At 45.1% G+C, this 15,986-nt stretch overlaps 1 protein-coding gene across 1 annotated transcript; it reads left to right on the top strand.

Annotated features, from left to right (window-relative positions):
• Positions 1–9,435: 9,435 nt before the first annotated feature.
• On the top strand, positions 9,436–15,751 carry LOC137528365 (glutamine amidotransferase-like class 1 domain-containing protein 3, mitochondrial). The gene is made up of 4 exons (XM_068249657.1): positions 9,436–9,667; positions 13,349–13,520; positions 14,460–14,661; positions 15,454–15,751. Exons 1-4 carry the CDS (start codon positions 9,560–9,562, stop codon positions 15,644–15,646), a joined length of 675 nt encoding a protein of 224 aa, XP_068105758.1. The 5' UTR covers positions 9,436–9,559; the 3' UTR covers positions 15,647–15,751.
• Positions 15,752–15,986: the final 235 nt, after the last annotated feature.

Genomic DNA, 15,986 nt, shown 5'->3' with positions numbered 1-15,986 from the left:
TTTACAAGTAGAAGTAGAAGAAAACAAGAAGAAAAAGATCAAGAGGAACTGCTTTTACTAGAAGATGATGAAAAAGAAAAACAAGGCAAAAAAAAGTAAAAGAAAAAGAAGAACAAAAAAAGAAGAAGTGTTAGGGGAACTAGAATCCAGCACATTGGGCCTGATGCACAAAAGCGTGGTAATATGCACAGACGGCGCACAATAATATTACCATTACTTCTGTCAGCGTGTGGCATGAGTTGCACTATTAGCGCGACCATTGCTACTGTAACCGTTATTACTAACGAGCATTACCGTTAGTAATGCTCATTACTGTAGCAACGGTTGCGCTACTCAAGTACCGCGGGTAATAGCGTAACTATTACTAACAGTACCCGCTGCCGGAAGGATGAGTAATATTGCGTCTATGCATGGCAATATTACCACACTTTTGTGCATTGAGCCCAATGTAATACCCGATTAGTTATAAGGCTGGAATTGTTAGCTTGTCTTTCACCTCCTTGTTTCTGCCTCTTACATGGCAAACCATAGAAGAAAGGAAAAAGCTACTTTAGACAACATAAAGGTACTGTTATATTTTATTAAAATAAAGCACACATTTGAATTATGTGTAAAAGTGTTGATAATTTCTTCTTTTATTCATTCATTACTATTATTTTATTGATGTATTTGTTTATTTGCTATTAAGGCGTAGTGGTCAGCGCTCTCGCTTTGCAGTGCTGGGTCCCCGGTTCGAATCCCAGCCAGGTCACCATCTGCAAGGAGTTTGTTTGTTCTCCCTGTGTCTGCGTGGGTTTCATCTGGGCACTCTGGTTTCCTCCACATCCCAAAAACATACAGATAATTTATTTGGCTTCCCCCTAAATTGGCCCTAGACCACGATACATACAATACACGATGCATACATAGACATATGACTACTGTAGGGATTAGATTGTGAGCTCCTGTGAGGGACAGTTAGGTGACAAGACTATATACTTTGTACAGCGCTGCATAAGATGTCAGCACTATATAATTACTACAAATAATAATTATAACATTACCAGTTTTGAGATGCTAGCAATTTTGATACAGTCTGGTACATCAGTTCTCCAGTAAGCAGTTCTTTTCTTTTTTAGCCATTTATTGCTGAGAAACAGCTTGAGGACTGGAAGAAAGAATGTGAGGTCCAGTGACTTAAAGAGACTCTGAAGCGAGAATAAATCTCGCTTCAGAGCTCATAGTTAGCAGGTGCACGTGTGCCCCTGCTAAACCGCCGCTATCGCGACGCTAAACGGGGGTCCCTTCACCCCCAAACCCCCCACTGCAACACTTGGTCGCAGACTTGGTCGCTCCTGGAGGCAGGGCTAACGGCTGCAGCCCTGCCTCCAGTCGCGTCTATCAGCGGCGAATCGCCGCCTCTCCCCCGCCCCTCTCAGTGAAGGAAGACTGAGAGGGGCGGGGGAGAGGCAGAGATACGCGCTGACAGATGCGCGTGGGGCAGGGCTGCGGCGGTTAGCCCTGCCCCAACCAGGAAGCGCTCCCCCGCTGCACCGAGGGGATTTGGGGGTGAAGGGACCCCCGTTTAGCGGCGCGATAGCGGCGGTTTAGCAGGGGCACACATGCCCCTGCTATCTATGAGGTCTGAAGTGAGATTTATTCTCGCTTCAGACTCTCTTTAAGGACCAGAAAAAAAAATGGGCTGTGATTGGCTCACAGTAATCACAGAGTCAGGAGCCAATGAAATTAACTCCTGACCAGTGCACGGAGCTCTGCTGCCATTAGGACAGCAGAGCGATTGGGCTAAAGCAGCAACAGAGTGGCGTGAATGGCGAGAACAATTTAAATCAGCAACAGCTTCCAAAAAACAGGACATAGATTTCATTCACTGCCTTCCAGGGGAGGTTAATTAAATCAAATTGAACATTGAATTTTAGAGTTTGTTCGCAGGTAGTGATGAATTTTCTGTTGGTCCCATCATGAAAATTTTAGAACTTCAAAGAGAAATGGAAAATGCATAGAGAAAGTCCAAGGATAGCTTGGAGGGTTTATTATTAAAAGCTGGAAGTGGGGTTGTGCTTTTTGGACTTCCTAAGGGCTACTTTTTAATGGAAGTGCTAATCTGTAGCTCATGCAGAGTGTAAAACAGTATTTCTGTCTGTTTCAGGACGTAAACATGTTTTACATGTGAAAAAAAGAGTTGTAAGTTGAAATGATAATAATGTCAGCTGCAGAACTCCAACTGCAGTACACCAGCTCCCACCAGGGCCGGTTCTAGACTCTTGTGGCCAGTGCTGCCATCAGGGGGGGGACAGCTAACACTTCAGTAAGGGGCCCGGTGCCCTCATGGCCCCCCAGGAGGCCCGGGGCCTGCCCCCCCCCCAAACACGCTGGCATGTCGGGCCCGTTTCTAGGAGACCCGGAGTGGCAGGGGGTAGGGGAGCAGCGGCGGGGGAACAGCAGGCAAGCTAATAGGTGCCTCCTCCTGTATACGTGGCCAGTGGAGTTGCAGCAGGGATAGGCATAGCGCAGAAACTCACCTTCCTGGATCCCCCACAGGCACTTTGTACTTCCTCGGCCTCGCGTTTCGCCTCCTCGCACGCATCTCCGAGTGTGGCTGGCGCGAAGATCAAAAGCCCTCTATTTATTATTTATTTATTGTATTTATAAAGCGCCAACATATTACGGCTCTGCCTCCTCTCCTCCTGTCCTGGAATGCAGCTCCTAGCTCTCTCCGTTTATTGCTAGGAAGCAATACAAAAGATTGATGACATGATGCGATCAGTGTCTAGGGAGCTATGGGGATGGAGCTGGATGGAGGATTCACCTTTAGATGACCAGGCTGGGAGGAGTGAGTAAACACACAAACAATAGTGTCCATAGCTGTTGACTGGGCAGCTGAATGCATTGTATCACTCTCAGCTTGCTTGATTTATTGCTTGTAAAATTACTCCACTGAAAAGCATCTCCTTTCCTCCACTTTCCTTCACACTCTCTCTTCCTATCCTATCTCCTGCTCTCTCTGCCACTTTCCTTTCCTCCCCATCTCTATCCTTTCCTTCTCTTTTGCTCCTTTCTCTCCCCTTTTCTCAATTTTGTGTTTGGGGGAGAAGGAAACAAGTTTATCTTCTGTCTTTATCTTCTCTCTCTTTCTTTTGCACCTCATCCCACTTCTACCGTCCCTACTCTCTACCACAATCTTTACTTTCCTCTACACTTTGTCCTCCTTCATTTCCTCTCTCACTTTCCCGTCCCTTTGCTACCCTCTTTTTCTCCCCCCTCTTTCATGGAAATTGTCCCCTCTCTTGCTCTTTTTCTAATCCACCCTTTTCCTGTTCTCTTTTCCCTTTCCTCCCCTATATTACCATTCCCCTCCTTTTCACCACTCTTTCACAATCCCCTTATTTCAATTCTCCCCACTCCTTTATTCCTTTATCGCCCTCTTTAAAAGCATGAGGGACACATTTGGATACTTACCTCAAGGGAAAGAAGCCTCCAGATCCTAAAGAGGCTTCCCATGTCCTCCACCAACAGGCCAATCCAGCTCTGAGACCCTGAAATGCAGTCCCAATATGCCTGCGCAATTGTAGACACAGACCTGCTCAGCTCCTGCGGAAAACCCGAGCCCAATCGGGTCCGTGCTACTGCGCAGACACAGACTGCTCGCACATGCCCAGTAGCACGGACACAAAATATAGTGTTAACATCTTACGGCTATTTACAGAGTACATAGTCATGTTGTTGACTGTCCTCAGAGGAGCTCACAATCAAATCCTACCATTGTCATAGACTAATGTTCTACGATATTTTTATTAGGTATTTATACAACACTGACATCTTCTGCAGCACATTACAGAGTACATAGTCATGTCACTGACTGTCTTTTCTTGTGTACTTTGTGCATGTATGTAACATATAAAGAGCAGTCCTCAAAAGAATCGGATCCAAGTTGAAATATATCACATGAGGGCCATGCTGCATAAGAGCCTTAGGCTCCTCAACCAAAGCAACTCACTTAGGCCCTAAAAACAAAAAAAATAGATTTAGGCAAAAACAAGAGCAACAGTAGCTAAAAAAGAGCCTCAAAAGGTTCCAAAAATACAAAAACCTTTATTAAAGACCAAATCTCAATTTTCAACACACAGGTAAAATCAATTAAAATTAAGGGCCCCAGGAGCTCCTCATCCACCCCTCACATAACATACCGCATCACACATATAGCCCACACACTAATACTGGTAGATGAATGCTGCAGCAGGTACGTATCAATAATTAATTTTCTACGTGGCTGTCCCTTCAAGAGCTAATGCATTGTCCGTATATGTTGTTTTAGGAATCCTCTTTTCCAGGCAGATCAACAAATGCTGAGTCCACTTCAGACAATAATGATTGCAAAGTTCCTCTACAGAGATCAACTTGTCGCTTAATCACAGCCTATGGATATCAGCACATCCTCTCTATTCCCTTAGCGGGTTAGTGACAGTTCACATAGATAGAATACAGTCCCCGCAGCTTACTTGTGTCTCCTGATGTGTCAACAGATTCGGAACAACTTACACCCGACAGGATTCACAGGTCCCCAACACTCTGCAGTCCGCGGTGATTAGGCACTGTTTGTGTCCGGATCTCTGCTCTCACAAGTTGCACTGCTATCCCTCCAGCATATAGTGCAGTCTTAGTGGCAGCGGTGAGCGCGATCAACCCGCCTGTTGCTCCTGAGCATCAGCGTCCCGGCGAGGATCGCGCGCTCCTGTGTTTCAAGTAGTGGGTGATGCCGGCCTCCTGGGACTCCTCCCACTTACATGTTTTGCCAATAGGCTTGGCTTCCTCAGAGTGACTTCAGGGGACTTTGTGCATGTACACATGAGGAGGGGGGTGGCGGTTGTTCACAGTCGGCCTAGGATGGTAAAAAGTAAAAATCCGGCCCTGTGTCTACCTACACTGGAGCCACCTACCTAGCTAACCTAGGACAGCAGCTAGTGGGTGGGCCGGGGGGGGGGGGGGAGGGCAGGCCTGATGATGTGTAAGGGGCCCCAAAATTTCTGATGGAGGCCCTGTCTGTGGTAAACTTGTGAGTACACGCCCCCCACCCATTTTGGAATGATTGCACAGCACCCGACAATTTACTCTACTTCAATTAATGTTCTCACATGACATGCTGCAGCTCAGTCAGCACAATAGCACACTGGCTGGCTGGGAGTCTGTGAGTCTCATTCTATTCCTAATCGAGAACTGGCCCTGGCTCCCACTAACATGAGAAGCTTGCAGATGGAACCAGGGCCGAGCCTGGGCGGGTGCTGCGGGTGCAAGGCACCCAGGCGCCTGCCTCTGAGAGGCGCCGCCCGGCCCCGCTCTCCCCCTGTGGCCGCCGCCGCCGCTCTCCCCCTATGGCCGCCGCCGCTCTCCCCCTGTGGCCGAAGCTTCAAGCTCCCTCCCTCTAGCCGCCGGCGCCGCCGCGTCAGACCTCGATCAGGCGGGCGGGCGCTAGGACCTAGCACGCCGCACTGATATGCGGAAGTGACATCACTTCCGCATATAGAGCGGGTGCGTCCGGCGCCCTTTTCCTGGTCGGGTCGCCCGCTGATTGAGGTCTGACTGAAGCTGCTGAAAGGTGAGGGGGGAGCGGAGGATGGAGCGTTGGCGGCGGGGAGCGCTCCTGTCACTCACTAGCTATCCTGGGCACAGATGCCACCTGGCTACCTATCCTGGGCGCACATACCCCCTGGCTACCTATCCTGGGCGCACATACCCCCTGGCTACCTATCCTGGGCGCACATACCCCCTGGCTACCTATCCTGGGCGCACATACCCCCTGGCTACCTATCCTGGATGCACATACCCCCTGGCTACCTATCCTGGGCGCACATACCCCCTGGCTACCTATCCTGGGCACACATACCCCCTGGCTACCTATCCTGGGCGCACATACCCCCTGGCTACCTATCCTGGGCACACATACCCCCTGGCTACCTATCTTGGGCGCACATACCCCCTGGCTACCTATCCTGGGCGCACATACCCCCTGGCTACCTATCCTGGGCGCACATACCCCCTGGCTACCTATCCTGGGCGCACATACCCCCTGGCTACCTGTCCTGGGCCCATATACCCCCTGGCTACCTATCCTGGGCGCATATACCCCCTGGCTACCTATCCTGGGCGCATATACCCCCTGGCTACCTATCCTGGGCGCATATACCCCCTGGCTACCTATCCTGGGCGCATATACCCCCTGGCTACCTATCCTGGGCGCATATACCCCCTGGCTACCTATCCTGGGGACATATATCCCTGGCTATATATTCTGGGGACACTGTCTGTTTGTCATTATGTGCATTTGCTGGTGAAAAGCTGTCTTATTATGTGCATTTGCTGTTGAAAAGCTGTCTTTTTATGTGCATTTGCTGGTAAAAAGCTGTCTTATTATGTGCATTTGCTGGTGAAAAGCTGTCTTATTATGTGCATTTGCTGGTGAAAAGCGGTCTCTTGTTATGTGCATTTGCTGGTGAAAAGCGGTCTCTTGTTATGTGCATTTGCTGGTGAAAAGTGGTCTCTTATGTGCATTTACATGGGGAAAAGCTGTCTCTTGTTATGTGCATTTACATGGGGAAAAGCTGTCTCTTATGTGCATTTAGTGGGGAAATTTTGTCAGTAAAAATCTTTTGTCAGTAAATTTTTAGGTATTTGTCAGTAAAAAAAATAACGTGAAAGGTTGGCAACACTGGCTGGCTGCGCGGCGCAACGGGAAAGATACAGGCAGCCCACCTCACGCTTGGGCTTGGCGGGGGGAGGAGCCTACGACAGCGAGAGTAGGGTGGCCGCAGGCAGCCATAAATACGCAGTGTGTGACTGCGTCGCACTCGCAGAGCCTCTCAGCCTGAGTCAGTCCAGAGACTAGCAGACTCGCAGGAAGCCAAAGCCAGCCAGGAGCAAGCCCATGGAAGAGGGGTAGGAATGGGGTATCACATGCATGCGGAAAGAGGTGGAAGGTGTGGGTGTGATTAGGCAGGACACTGGTGTGGTTATGTGGTTGGGCGCGGTAAATTTAACCACTCCCATAGGCGCCAGAGAAAATCTTGCACCCAGGTGCCAGGCACCCCAGGCTCGCCCCTGGATGGAACCATGCAGACTCCCAAGATGGCAAGGAGATGAATGGTACATTATGCCTCTTACACATATGAATTGTATGGCTGAAAGAACTGACAGACTCCGGCACTCCTCATAGAATCTTCTTTTATTGAAGCCACAAAGCACAGGTACAAACGAAAGCCCCTATGTCTACAGCTGTTTCACGTGTAACCACGCCTCTTCAGGACACGTGGGGCCTCCTACACATATGAATGACTGCAAAAAAATGAGGACAAATGGTGGTGGAAACACAATCTCCAAACTTGACCACCATTATTGGAACCTCAATCCATCACATGACGATTGAAAGACCAGCTCACTGCTCACGGTACATGGAACACTTAGGAGAATTAAAAAAATCTGGATCTGGAAAAAAAACAAACAGAGAGAGATCATAAAAAATGAATACAATACTCAGATTTGAGTCTGAAAAACTGAAAAACAGTTGTTGTTTTTTTGAGCAATCCGAATTCTACTGTAACTTTCCACAATTTATAAAATCACATTAAAACCCTTTTATAAAAGTAAAAATCGAACGTAGAAATGTGAACAAAAATGCTTTCTGCAGTTAGATGCATTAAAAACAAATGGCTGCGATTTCACATACTCAACTGTACATCCAGCCTAACAATTGAAAAAGTAGACAGCACGGGCCCTCCTTTGGGAGGAAAACCTGTACTGTCACTTTATAGTTTAAGATTTTCACCAGTTGACTGTTTTCACCAGTTTTTTATATCATGTGATGGGGCTTTGCAATCAATTCATCCACACAGACATCAATGCAAATTTGAAATTTGCAGATTATGTTGAAAAAAAGGTTGTCATATTGTGAAAGAATTTTGTGAAACTGGTTTGGACAAATTTCCTCACCCTTATTTAAGAACAGAAAATTTGCACTGCTTTATTCAGCAAAGTTTTAAATAATACACAGCCATAATAACGTCAGGCTCCTCAAAACAGCAAACGAGGCTGAGGCATTTGTGGAAGATATGGAATGTGAACCGACACCAGAGCTGAGGACACTATTGGAGAGGCAAAACTCCAGGCAAAGCCAAAATCAAGAGTGAAGACATCATGGAGGGAAACAAATACAAGAGAAGATACAGATAACCCTCAAGATTATTGCAGTATTATGGAAAGTATAAAGGAAGTGTGGTGTCAGCAACAATCCATGAGAAGTATTAATTAAATACTAGAAGTTAATACAATAGTTATTTGACATTATACAACATGACAATATCATTACAGATTCCTATGATATCATACACAGAAAACATGCAGACAGTATGGTGCCACTGTGTGACGAGTAGCCAGGAAGGTGAGAGAGGACAGGAGATGAGCAAGAGAGGAGCAGTAGAGGAGGGGCAGTGAGCTGGAGGAATTGCGTTGGAGGGTGAGGCAATTTCAGGGGATAGCTCTTGCCTAATTATATTATTGGTAGACATGAGGTGCATAATATGCTATTTAGGGAAAAAGCTGCATAATTATGTTAATAGGGATACATGCTGCAAAATTGTGTTATTTAATGATACATGCTGTACAATTGTGTTATTGGAAGACACATGCTGCTTAATGGTGTTATTGGGGGACATATGCTGCATAATTGTGTTATTGGGGGTACATGCTCCATAAATGTATTATTTGGTAGACACATGCTATATGTTTGTTATTGGGGAATACTGCTGCATAATTGTGTTATGTGGAGGACAACACATAAGTATGTTATTAGGGGACACATATTGTCTATTTATGTTATCAGGGGGCACATGCTGCACAATTATGTTATTGGGGGCAGCATTAATTATGGTCTAAGATTTCTTCAGGTGTTGTGGAGAGCAGTATTGTAAATACATGTTCTATTGTATTATGTCTCATACGGTTGTTTCTATGTTGGTTATGATTATATTTTCTTTTTTATTAGGTTCGGAGGAAGCACCATTCAAGGCTTTGCAGGGGCCCATTTGTAGTTCTGCCCTGCCTAGATTATCTCACTTTTATGGCAGTGATATGATGATGACCTATATTTTGTTATTCCTGTTGTTATCTGTTCGTCTTTTACGTAAATTACAGTTTTATTATGAGCAGTCAAAATACCTGCAGGTAAAGTTTTTTTTAATTACTGCAGTTGTTACTTCATTTCCTAATGACTAAACAAACTAGTGGGTGAAACCTGTTCTTCCTTAAGATGACTTAGTCTGCATGGGAAAGTCCCAGGTCTATAACTAGTTAAATAATTAGAGTGGAAGTGCAGCTTACACTTCCTTGTCTGCAGACTCTGCCTCTGCTCTGACACACCAAACACACGCCCGTTGTCTCTGCATAAAAGGGCAGGTGTCTTCCCTTCCACTCAGCAGTCTCCTGTCTCACCTCTCAGCAGGTTCTTACAGAGAGACCTTTGCCTCTGTGACAGAAACATTTCACATTGTGATTTTCCTCTTTGCTTGTGTTCAGCATGACCAAGAAAGTAGCAGTGATCCTCTCTGGCTGTGGAGTGTATGACGGCAGTGAGATCCACGAGTCATCTGCTGTGCTGGTGCATCTAAGCAGGGCAGGAGTTCAGGTAAGATAAGAGAATTAGATATGTTTATTATCAGAAAAAAATTAAATTACAGTATGTGATATATTTTCAAATGCATGAATTATTTATACATTTTGCATTATAGTTATTGTCAGCAAGATGTTTAATGGGTGATGTTGTGCAGGGCCATGTAGATGATCTTTAGGGGGGAAGTTAGTGCTCAAAGTTTAAATGGGGGCACTAATTAATTGTGAAAAATGTGTATGTAATTTTCTGACTCCAGAAAGCAGTATTAGGCAGTTTTCGCTCCCACCCTTCCTTTCCTTGATAGCAGTATCAGGCAGATTTTATGTACCTTCCCTAGATAGTAGATTTGCTCTACCACCTTCAAATCAGCAGTGATAGGTGCATCCTATTAGTGTGGACACAGTGGAGCCTGATGTAGGCATGGACTCACCAGTCCAGACTGGGGCCTTTGGTCCTCTTGATCAGCAGGAAGGCTTCTGTCACACGCCCCCTAGTGGCCGGACCGTGCAATGCCTTCCAATTGGTTTCAGAACACAGACCATCCAATCTCGAGGACGCAATCGATGAGCTGAAACCACTGGAATTTTGGCAGCAGACAGACCAGAGGGAAGCGTGCGATCTATTAAACATAAAATACTAGGCTGCCACCATCTCTTTTTGATGGGAAGAGAAGCCCCAATCTGCCTGATGCTAATACCTGCAAATAGAACAGTTAAAACACACCCTGTTCTGACTAATATCAACAATCCTCAGTAGCGATCTTCAGAAGCTAGAATTCGTTCTGTGTTGCTGAATAGTAGGTGTAGCTGAACAAATAAATGACTTTAGCGTTGTTTATTATAAATGCAATATAAATAATTAATATATACAGAAAATCATTAAAATCAACAATTATAGAGACAATCGTAGCGCAGTGTAAAGATAAAAAGGAAAGAAAATACGAATACTTAGTTTCAGGTGAAAGTATGTCCTTTCTTGCAAAACACGTGAAGTTCTTTTGTTTCCAGAGCAAAGTTCAAACAAATATGGCCGCTGCCCAGTCCTCAGAGCAACAGCATGCCTTCGGAATTGGAGGACTCAAGGGAGGAGTCCTTGTCAAGTTCTTTTGAATGACCCACATTTTTGGGTGGAGTCTCAGGTTCAGCCCAGGGACTGGACAAGGGCAGTAATCCTTCTGGGTGGGACATTTTGCCATCCACCACATATGACATATTTCATAACTCAGCTTACGCGTCCCTCACACACATAACAACCACAGATTCATATTCCTCAGAATATGACAATTCTTAGGATATCAAACTTGATTAGGGTAACATGTGCTGGTATGAGGCCCAGATCCAGACCAGCAGATTGATATAACTTTCCTAGGAGGGAGAGAGCACTGTTTGTGCTGGAGATGGGAAAAGTCATTGTAGGTGCTGCTTGGGGGGGGGGGGGGGGGGGGGTAGGTCACTGTGGGTACTGCTGGGGATGGGAGAGATGCTGCTTGGGGAGGGAGAGGTAAGTGTGGGTGCTCTGGGAGGGAGAGGTCAGTGTGGGAGCTGGTGGGGGAGGCAGAGGTCACAAGCAGTGCATGGTGGGGGAGGTAGAAGTCACTGTGGGTGCTGGGAGACGGAGAGGCCATCAGGGAGAGGAGAGGTCACTGTGCGTGCTGGGGGAGGGAGAGGTCACTTTGGGTGCTTTGGGAAGGAGAGGTCAGTGTGGGAGCTGGTGGGGGAGGCAGAGGTCACAAGCAGTGCATGGTGGGGGAGGGAGAGGTCACTGTGGGTGCTGGGAGACAGAGGCCGTCAGGGAGACACTATCTCACCTGTTCCCACACAGCTGGTGGGGTGCTCACTACAAGCTTGACCACAGAAGGATGGGCGGAAGGGCTTCACGTGGGTAGTGGGCAGGGCTTATAGCTTTCGGGCAGAGCTTATGTTGTGTGGTAAATGGGGCAGTTTAATTGCAAATAAAAAATGGGTTGCCTAAGTAACCAGAGCCCCTCCCCTTCCCACAGCAAGTGCCTAATGTTGTCTCTTAATCATGCTGCACTTCTGTTGCCTATTAACTAGGTGTCCATTATACACATAGCAAAGCCATTATCTTAAAGCATGCATGCTGAAAGCGTGCTGAAAGTTAAAAATAAAAATTGTGGGGTGCAGGATCACTTACTTCTTCCACTTTTCCTGCTGCTCACTGTCCCTCCTGTTCCTTGTTCCAGGACTCCCCCCCCCCCCCCCCGAATGTTTGCCAAGCAGTAATCAACCAATACTAAACTGGGCATATGCAAGTTAAAGGGATACTGTAGGGGGGTCGGGGGAAAATGAGTTGAAGTTACCCGGGGCATCTAATGGTCCCCTACAGACATTCTATTCCCATGCAGCCACTCACCGATGCTTTGGCCCCGCCTCTGGTTCACTTCTGGAATTTCAGACTTTAAAGTCTAAAAACCACTGCACCTGCGTTGCCGTGTCCTCGCTTCCCCTGATGTCACCAGGAGCGCACGGTGCAGGCACAGACAATACGGGGCCTGCGCAGTACGTTCCTGGTGCCATCAGCAGGAGTGAGGACACGGCAATGCAGGCGCAGTGGTTTTCAGACTTTAAAGTCTGAAATTCCAGAAGTGAACCAGAGGCGGGGCCAGAGCATTGAGGAGTGGCTGTGCGGGCACAGGATGTCTGTGGGGGACCGTTAGAAGCCCCGGTAACTTCAACTCATTTTCCCCCGACCCCCCTACAGTATCCCTTTAGGCGATCATGCACAGCCACTTTCTTTTGTGCATGAGCACTTCCTTTTACTGAGCATGCACAGTTCTGAACTCGCACATGCCCAGATCAGATTTGCTTGTGCATGGCCATGGGTAATTCCTCCATATTGTTCAACTGACAAGCCGATTGAATATTAAAAGGGCGGGGAACAGGAGGGACTACAAAGACAACAAGCAGCAGGAACACGGTCAGCAGCAGGTAATCTAGCCTACCATGGGCTAAATTCCTGAAGTATTTTAACTTTAATCTGAGGATAATAACATTTAAAGAAACAACATTAATATGTTTGACTATTAATCCTTATAAAAACTATACTGACACGGTCCTAGAAAAGCTTAAGCTAACCATTTACTAGTAGATTAGTGGTAGACAGAACCAATCAAATTCAATGGCTGATGATTTTAATTGGACCAATTGCAAGCAGCATACCTATACATACAATTAACATAACAATTGCATCAACTGAAAATCATTAGAATCTCAATGAGCATTCTTAGTGGTAGATCAAGTAAATTATATCTACCTGAATCATGTCTGATATTAATTATGGAATATTACAATTCATTCTCACATAGGAATTTAATTGATTGATCTTTCCTCATAAACTCTCTTAAATGAGGCTCTTTATTATTATTTAATTTCATGTTTTAAGAGAAATTTACATTTATTAATCAATGATCCAGCTTTGCTCCGAGCTGCTCTGGTAATCCTCATCTTGTAGTTGACCAGGCAGCCAGGCTAAACATTAAACATATGTTTTAGCGCTGTGCCCAAAGATGTGAGTCCTGTTTTGCAGCTTATGGTACATACATGTATTTTATTATTCACTAGTCAGTTTTTTCCCCCTTGATACTTTGATATTCTTTGTCTTTTCCATGGTGCATTCTACACAGGATGGTTCAAGCAACAGTCCTTTATAACAAATATCTTTCTTTTCTATCTGCAGTATGACAGCTTTGCCCCAAATGTAGACCAGATGCATGTGGTGGACCACACAAAAGGACAACCCACCGAGGAGAAACGCAATGTTCTTGCAGAGAGTGCTCGCATTGCAAGAGGAAACATCAGGGACCTTAATGATCTGAGAGTGAGAGAATATGATGCACTTATCATACCAGGTACAATAAAAATGAACATTTGTTATTAAACATCGTCAATGCTCATCTTGATTGTAAAGCAAAATAAGAATATAAGAAGATTGGATCTCATGCTATGAAACCTGTGTTTTGGTGAATATAAATATAAAATAGGACTGTCCCTTTTCAAAATTTTCAATGTCCCTTGTTCTCATTCTCCAATTGTTTCATTAGCATACTCCCCCTAGTTAAATCTTGGGTTAGAGACACAATACTACCACCTGCACTCTATGAAATAAAACCTTTTAAAGGACAATTGTAGTGAGAAGAATATGGGCAGCCATATTTATTTCCTTTTAAATAATACCAGTTGCCTGGCAGCCCTGTTGATATATTTGGACACAGTACTGTCTGAATCAAGCATGCAGCTAATCTTGTCAGATCTGACAATAATGTCAGAAACACCTGTTCTACATATGCTTGTTCAGGGTCTATGGCTGAAAGTATTAGAGGCATAGGATCAACAGAATAGTCAGTCAACTGGTATTGCGTGCAAGGAAATAAATATGGCAGCCCTCATATCCCTCTCACTTCAGTTGCCCTTTAAATTTAAAAAATATTGGAGAGAGCCCTTGCCTACCTAAATGCTCCCTTCACAATATTTGTTTTAAAGGCTTTATAGCACTGCTGTTTTCTGGGAGGATAGTACCTCCTGTATAAAAGAGAGGCTGTCATGTCAGACCCTGTCTTTTAAACTGAAGGTGCTCTTAATTAGTGTGTGGAACAAATTGGACTATTAACCACAGAGGACATACACTGAAGCATAGGAATGAGTAAATGAGCATACCGGTATTTATTGCACCGCTGTTCATTTGAGCAGACGCTTAGCTATAACAGAGCTGTTAATGGTGCCAGTAATGAAGTGTTTTATAGCAGAAATTTTTAACATTGAGAAAACTGAATATTTTTTTCTCTTTTCAGGTGGTTTTGGAGTGGCTAAAAACCTGTCTACTTGGGCTGTACAAGGGAAGGACTGCTCGGTTTTAAAAGCTGTTGAGGACACTATCAAAGCCTTCCATGCTGCCAAGAAGCCAATTGGCTTATGCTGCATATCACCAGTCCTGGCCGCGAAACTCATTCCTGGTTGTGAAGTCACCGTTGGCTGTGATACAGAGTGTGAAAAGTATGTTAATGAATGAGTGATTTACATTCTCACAACGCTTGTTCAGAGTATTTTTGCAAAGCTTTAATTTATTCATCACAGACTATGCAAAACAGCTATACAAAAAGTTTATAAAACTTTTTATAAATAGACTTTAGGTGAGCTTTAAAAGTAAGTGGAGCTTTAATATACTGAAAACAAGAAGCAGCAATAGTGTGCAAAATTGCAAAAATCTTAGCCACCAATAAGAATCCTTCTGATTGCTTTATTATACAAACCTATTAAGGCTTTTACACACGCTTGACTAAAGTCCGCTGAGGCACCCTATAATGAATGCCTCAGCAGACAAGCATGTGTACGGCAGCCCACCGACCCCCAAACCCTCAGCTATCCATCCGACGGATTTATTCACTCGGACGGCAGCCATCTTGTTTGGAGATGCGCTCCCCCCACTCTCCATGTGACATCACACACGAGCCACTCTGTCTTCCCTCCATCCTCCCGCATAGCTACAATACGTGTCATCTGCTACACAGCTGACACATGTCTGTACTGACCGCCCCAGTGATGTCGACAAAGGGAATCGGGTTCAGATCCCCAATGGGCGACATCAATCACAGGTGTGTGTGCACCTTTACTGTAGAACAGAAGTAGGAAGCTGTGTAATCATTCAATTGTCATGCAAATAATGCCTCTAGCCGTTACAAGTTTAAAGGAACTGTGATAATTGTGTATGTGCATCTGTGAGGGCCAAATGAAAAACTATGCATGACATTTGTGCTATTCTAACCTCATCTAATGTTGTTTCCACAGGTGGCCATATGCTGGAACTGCTGGAGCTATCAAACAACTTGGCTGTACCCATGTCAACAAACAGGTCAATGAAGCCCACGTGGACACAAAAAATAAACTGGTTACCACCTGCGCCTTCATGTCCAATAGTCCTCTACACGAGATTTATGATGGTGTCGGTGAAATGGTTAAAGTTGTTGTAAAATTAATTTAATGTAAATGTAAAATTTTATACCAGAAACACTGTAAAATTAAGGCCTATTGTTTGAACCAAATAGTATTTATTTTTCATTAAAAATACTACACTGTTTCACTGTTAGACACTTGTTCTACCTCTGTTTACTGGGAATGTTTACAATGGAAAACTGTCAATTTACTTCAGTTTGTGTCTCATGAACAATTTATGCCAAACAGATGGTTGGTGACATTCTACTAGCTCATCCCTCACAATGACAGCTGCCACTTTGTGTAGGCATCAGGTACACCTTTTCATCTTTAAGAGTATTATGACTCTGCCTTATCATTAATGATCCCAGACAGAAAATAATGTACTT

The sequence above is a fragment of the Hyperolius riggenbachi genome, chromosome 8, assembly GCF_040937935.1.
Source record: "Hyperolius riggenbachi isolate aHypRig1 chromosome 8, aHypRig1.pri, whole genome shotgun sequence".
In the NCBI taxonomy this organism is placed as follows: Eukaryota; Metazoa; Chordata; class Amphibia; order Anura; family Hyperoliidae; genus Hyperolius; species Hyperolius riggenbachi.
This window is presented reverse-complemented; position numbering and strand designations above follow the sequence as displayed.